General features: G+C 46.9%; 1 protein-coding gene across 1 annotated transcript in view; it reads right to left on the bottom strand.

Annotated features, from left to right (window-relative positions):
- Positions 1 to 1898: 1898 nt before the first annotated feature.
- Positions 1899 to 6881, bottom strand: part of LOC119392501 (organic cation transporter protein) — a 140810-nt gene continuing 135827 nt past the window's right edge. Inside the window, exon 12 of the mRNA XM_037659692.2 lies at positions 1899 to 2007. Coding sequence (XP_037515620.1) covers positions 1941 to 2007 — 67 coding nt within the window. The 3' untranslated portion in view covers positions 1899 to 1940. The remainder of the gene's footprint in view (positions 2008 to 6881) is intronic.

Raw genomic sequence — 6881 nt, 5'->3', positions numbered from 1 at the left:
ACACCTTCTAGACCTTGTCAGGCGGGACCCTTGTGGACATTCTTTTCCCCATGCTCGGTGCATCTGCCACACGGCAGGAGCATTCCTTAGAGTTACTTTCTACCTTGAGCCAAGCGTTTTTGTGTATCGAAAAAGCACGCTTCAGAGCTCGAAGTTGCCTCTATACCTTTGCGCCTTACTCAGTGCACATCGGGTGAACAATCTCCTCTGTAGCGAGAAAGGCGGCAGGGCGAACTGCGTGCAGGTGGTAAAGACTTCTGCCCCCAAAATAAAAAAAAATTACTAAGTAAGATCAATTAAAAAATTGCCGTTCCCTCCGCGGCCGCCACCTGATGGTCGTTACTGACCAACACGCCTTGTGCTGGTTGACGGCACTGGATCATTTAGTTGGATTCTCGATTATTCGATTACCCACAAAAGTATAATTTAGAGGTCACCTACAAGTCTGGCTGAAAAGTAATGACGCCAATGTTCTCTGTCGTTGTCCGCTATCGCCCTCAAACTCTGTCTGCTTTGCACCTTCTATCAGTGAACACACAAATACGGAAAACTAGTATTCCGCGTTGGTCCTCGCTGATCGGTCAATTCTGCCTGTCAGTCAACTAAGCGAGGGCACCCGGCCCTACCAGGGCTTTTCATTGACCATTTCGAAACATGTCAGGCCGCCAGGGGCGGCCTGGCGTGTTTCGAAATGGTCAATGAAAACACGGCAGTAGACAAGGACCCGCATGAGCTAGGATTTGCAGTAAAAAAAGAGGAAAATTATTGTAACAAGTCGCTGCAAAGCGGGATAAAAACAAGTTGTAGAGACCGCAATGGAAAATTTTACTGCACAACATTCTTTGTTGAGTCAGTTCTCCAGCAACGTTGGCGGCAAAATTGTGTCTATAACACAAAAGGTGGGGCACCTTTCCGACAAGAATACACACGGTTCCGGATAAAAACAAGTAAGGTTGGGCTGGGCCAACTTGAATTTGGGAGTGAATTAACCTAATTTTGGGGTCGAATGGAGGCCAGCTTGCTGGAGAAGGGCGTCGTTAGCCGGCCAGCGTTCACGTGTGATCGTCTCAGTGAGCGCTTTCTGCTATATTCACCGAACATCGCAGGCCCATGCGCAAGCAGAAATTTTCCTCGCGGAAGTGCTGACTGCACGCGCGTGTTGTGGCCGATGGCTGTTTTCCAGTTCTAAGTTCCACAATCCATGCTCCACGCAACTTCCTAACCTGCGGACACGTGTGAAGGCTGACGCCGGACTCGGTTGTGTACGTCCTGCATGGCGGCACCGAACACTGGCCTACCGTATAGGACGCCTTAAAATATAGCGACCGCATATTGTAGTGCTTTCAAGTGTTATCAAGCGCACAGCCGAAGCGGGAAAACATCCTCACTTAATCAGAATAGCGCAGATGGCATTCTAAAATGTTGTTTTCAGCGCGCGTCGGTGCCCCGAAGCAGACGACGCTGTCGCTATGACCACGTGATCCTGCCCAGCACGTCACGCCAACGGTGGCGCTAGCTTTTCCAGCTACTTAGAGTTACTGTATATGGTGCTCTTGTAGGCAGCATATACAGTAACTCTACAGCTACTTATGTCAAACCTTTCCCGCAGAAACTGTTTGTTGACGCCACGCGGTGGCCTCGTTTAACCCTTGCAAAACCGAGGTCTCCCTGGCTTCATGCTTGCCCGGCGGCAGAAACAGTGAAGTCATGCTGTCATTGTAGATGGCGTCACAGCTGAAATCTTCTCCGTTTTGACTTCGCTATGGCATTTCACTTTCATTAGGGCATGCTGTAAGTCCAGAAATATTGAGAAAGGAATGTTGATCTGCAAAAAAGAAAAAAAAAAAAACTCTCCAATATTTCAATTTTTCTATTTTTACTATTTTTTTTTTTGCGTGGAAAGTGTCAGTTGTTTTGAGAGCCTCTGTCTTTCGATCTTTTTACCGCAGTGGTTGAGCTTCGGCTGCGACGTAGGAGTCCACCGCGTTTTTGTCCTTCTTGTCCTTCCTGCACATGCAGTGAGATCAGAAAAAAAAAAAAAAAAGAGAGAGACGCTGTAATTGGTGAGTCGCTGCAAACGGTCACGCTGTATACCACTCGTCTTAAATTGCAATGCGGCGCGTAAGCTTTGTTGGCTGTTGATCACATAGCTCCGATGTCTGAGCGAAGTTTCGCGCATACGCCATTTACTGTATAAATTATGCTGTAGTCCATTTCCAGGTACCGAAAAACACCGTATCATTGAAGCAGTATTCGCACATAGCGAACGCATGCGTCTAGTTATCATATAGCGAGAGATATATCATGGCTGACTACAGCAAGAATGCTTCGTTTCTTCGCATGACATATACAGTCTTTCCCGGCAAAATTCAGCCATGCTAATTAAACAAAAAGTAACAAAGAGATATGACGATACGAAGGATAGTGTATAATCGTATCTTGGTTTTGGGACGTAAAACCCCAACAATTATTACTATTATTATTGAGAATACTGTAACAACAGCGTCTGCCTTGCGCAGACAGGCGACATCTTCTGCAAACATTGATTAATTAGCGAAAATTAACTGATCAAAACACACATACCGAATACTTGCCTAAGCTGCCATACACACTGCCAGCCCTTTTACATTCGTTTCACAAAGTGCGATCAAAAATGCTTCCGCTGGGGCTAGTTGTTATGGCATACTGAAGGGTAACGATGCGCTGCATGGATGCACAGAGACGAATGACACCCGTGTCCGTTTTGTGTGATTCGTCACTGCGCATCTATGCAACGCATCGTTACCCTGCAGTTGCGAATGACCCCTGCACGAGCACTGCGCAAACATTTCATCAATCCATGCTCACGTGATAAATAAGAGTATTATCTGGCTTTTTTTCATGTTTTGTTACTTGTGTGACTGTTTTGTATGAAAGTGCATTAATTTTGAATATTTTATATTCTGAATTTGTGTCCTGTGTGATTTTCTTTTTGTATTTCTGGATACGTGTGATATCGCTTCCTGCATTGTAGATGGAAGGAAGGAAGGAAGAAAAAAAAAACATTTATTAGCAGAAAGAAGGGGTTTGTCGTGCGGGACCAGCTTGTTCCGCAAATACTATCTAGCAGTGCTGGCCGCCCTCAGTCCAGGACGCCAGAGGCGGTTGCCGCTCTGCGTGCCCTGTCGATCAAACTGATCTGGTCGCCAAGTCTATCGCTGGCCAGCAACTCCTTCCACCACGTCACACTCGCTTGGTGAATGGTGGGCAGGTCGGGGATGGCCCGGCATGTACATGTAGTGTGAATTAGTGATGGTTTCTCAGAGCACCATGGGCAGCGCGCAGGGTATTCTGTTGGGTGCATTTTATTGAGGAAATGTAAGTTTGCGTAGGTTTCTGTCTGAATTAAGCGCCAGCTGAATTAAGCGCCAGCTCTTCCATCTTTAAGCACGTGTCGAAAAATCGCCCGCTTGAACTTGTTTTATAAGATATATTATCATTCAACTCTTCGCGATACATTCATTCTTCCACCGCAGTATATGTCCCACTGCATCAATCATCGCCATAAAGAAGGTGTTCCATTTTCAAAAATGAAAACATTCTTTGAATCATTTTTACCACGCACCGCAATGGAGAGGAACCACGTTCCCGCTGAAATCGCATCAATAACCGACAATCAACGTTTTCGCGAAGCACTAACCAACACCGGTTAAAGAAAACTGTTTCACTTTATTGTTGTTATTACTCACTGCATTTGTTTTGCTTTATGTATGCATGTTTTTTTGTTCCCACCCCTTCTGTAATGCCTTTGGCCTTGAGGGGTAAAACAAATAAATAAATAAATAAAGATCGCACTTGCATAAAGTCCAAATCGATACATCACGGGCGATGTTATCGATTTGGACTTTATACGGAACATAACGGCGACGGCCAAAACCCGTCGAGAGTGTCTATATAATAGGGGATATTCATAATGCTTGGTGCTCCAGCAACACTGGGCGCTTCCGCCATTTTTTTGTTGGGCGCCGTCGCCAAATTGTCTGCCAGCGGCTCCATAAAGAAAGGCCATGGAGGGGTTGAGCAGCATTCGTTGGCGGAGCTTTGGGGCCAAGAAAATGCGGTCGTTTTCTTCGGCACCCAGAGCCGAATTGTCCGAGGATCTCACTGTGTTGCCACAAATCGACGACAACACAATATTGAAGTTCTGCGCGCTTAAAAACTCATCTGGACGGCAGCTGCAAGAGGCGCACCGCTTCGCAAAGCCGAACTGCTGTTCTCTAGTGGCGTGCGCTTCCGATCTGAGGTAGGCGTCCAAGAAAAGTGTTCGTTGCAGAGGAGATGTGACTGCCAAACTTCTAAGGTAATTAACCTTGCACTGATACATCTCTATTGTATTTCCCACTGCGATTTTATACACGCGTCATAAACACTCGTCAGATATCGACACCACGTTGTTACTGCGCGACCTGTGCAACGCTGTGCTGCTTTCCTCGGCTCATTTCTTTAGCCATAGATACCTCTACACCCTCCGCAGTAGCGTGTGTTGTAGTGTTTTCGAAATAAACAAGGCATGGACCGCTCATCATAGCTTTCGCCGATCTGCAATACCGACAAGCTAATGTTCATCAATCATGCTTCCTCGCGTGTGTGCGACGTCGGCCGTCTCTTTTAAAATGCGTATATCGTAATATATTGTTCTGCAACTTATGTTGCAGGCGAGAAACTAAATTGCACGAAGAAATAAGAACTGAGGTTGAAGAGCGCATTTGCGCGCGCAGGTCACTTCCGAACCAATGCACAGTGCCGATCTTGTTAACGAAACAAGTTCGCGTCGGTACATTCTTTTTCTTCGTTCAGGTAACTGATAAATTCGATTGAATATAGTGTTACCTTGTTCCCGGCATTGCCAGGGCTCCCTCGTTACAGGAACAGCGCAGGAAGCATTGGGAAGTCATCGCAGAACGAAGATAAAATACCAGTAGCTAGCACCTGAACGGCTGCGATATGCGACTGGTTTCGTTTTCGTGCCCAACAAAACATGGCGGATCGAGCTTATGGGATTGTCGACAGACTGCACTGTGCATTTTGAATATCCCATATTGCTATCCCAGTAATAAATGAGGCGAAATAAAATTTCTTGCCAAGGCGGGATTCGAAACCCGGTACCCACGGTCCGAAGGCGAGCGTCGTAACCACTCGGCTATCCAGGCACGCTAGCAGAACAAGCATTTAATGGTAACCATATGATTGCGTTGCTATGGGCGAGAGAGCAAGAAAAAGATAGAGAGAACGAGAGAAACAGTGAGAGAGAGAGAAAGAAACAAAAAAAGAAAGAAAGAGGCAGAGATTACAGAGATGGAAAGAAAGAGAGAGAAATAAGTAGAGAGAGAGAAAGAGAGAGAGAGAGAGAGAGAGAGAGCCTCAGCTTGGCTTTCCCAGGCTTAACTGCACCTCTCTATGCTCATGTGGCTACATCAAGGATGAACTGGCTATCTCGGCTAGGCTTGGCTGGTATACTAAGGAAGGCCGCCGAGCTTCGCTGTTCCTTCAGGCTTGGCGCCACCAGTGCGAAGCTCCCCTAATTTTTTTTTTTTTGAGTATCGCTCAAGTTTCACAGTGCTGCACTTGAGTTTGCATGACTACTCCTGTATGATGCCAACAGAAAGTGAAGCCCAGGAGAGCATAGGGGACATTACTTGTCGTTTTATTGCGATAGCAATTATATGGACAGTCTCGGCTGGTTTTTGCCGTCGCCGTCATGTCCCGGATATGTATATGTATGTATTTATAAATAAAAGCCTCAAAGAAAAATGTAAAAAAATTACCGAAGCGCGCCACCGGGATTCGAACCTGCGACCCGTCGCTCCGCAGCGCGCTACTATAAGCGACTCGGCCACGCGCCACCGGCGGTGCAGTATAACATCGGCGAGCTATTTATATACACCATTCAACGCTAACTGCACGCAGAGCTCGGAGGTGCTTCAGTGTGTAGTATCACCCGCGAGATTGCCCGAAGGACACGCTTTAAAGCAACGCTCTTACATTTTCCTTCAGTTTGAAAGCTGCCCTTGAGACGCGCGAAAAGTGGCCCATTTCTGTACCCGCTGATGATGTGGAATGCCGAGTAAACAATGCGTCGAACGCCATCGCGCGGCAAGAGACGCGGAGGGGTCACTCCACGCGCCGCAGATTTAAAGAAAAAAAGTCTAAGAGCGTTGGGTTGTAGCGCGGTGCTCAAACACGAAGTAACAACCGTAACAGTTATTAGTTCGCGCTCGTCCTCTGTATATCTGTGCATTCTTTTCGGGTGTCCTTCCTTGCGTTTGAGTGGCGCGCTGCAAGTGTCGCGCTGTGGCCGTTGTCAGTTCGCGGTCGTCCTGTCTGTGTTCTTTTCGTCAGTCCTTTGGCTCGAGCGTGCGTTGCAAATATCGAGCAGCTTGCCGTTCTTCGTATGACATTCTAATTAGTTGCTATCGCATTCACTGCTTCGCCGTTGCGGCGAAGCTGTGGCTTTTTATTTGAATTTTAGTAATTTTGAAATAACGTTCCAAGGATTGCGGAACATCTTTGCTTGGCGCCATCTCTCGGCGTTGGCAACGACGCCGGACGCCCTGACGAAAAAAAAAAAAGTTTTGAAAATCAATTTCCGGTTCTACACAGGAGAGACCCGCTGGAATATTCTGGTAAAATTGCAGCATCGCACTACAAAGCATGTGGCTTCCCAGGACATTTCAACACCGCCTTTAGACTGTATTTTGGACGAGTTTCGGTGCCGCAATATTGGGCTGTAGCCTTGCCGTTTTGTATCTTTAACAGCTAAACGAACAGCGCTACGGCGGACGCGTATGCGTGAAAACGGTTGGGTTGGTGCATTCGACGTTTCATGACCTTATTAATTCACG

Source organism: Rhipicephalus sanguineus, chromosome 1 (genome assembly GCF_013339695.2).
Source record: "Rhipicephalus sanguineus isolate Rsan-2018 chromosome 1, BIME_Rsan_1.4, whole genome shotgun sequence".
NCBI lineage: Eukaryota > Metazoa > Arthropoda > Arachnida > Ixodida > Ixodidae > Rhipicephalus > Rhipicephalus sanguineus.
This window is presented reverse-complemented; position numbering and strand designations above follow the sequence as displayed.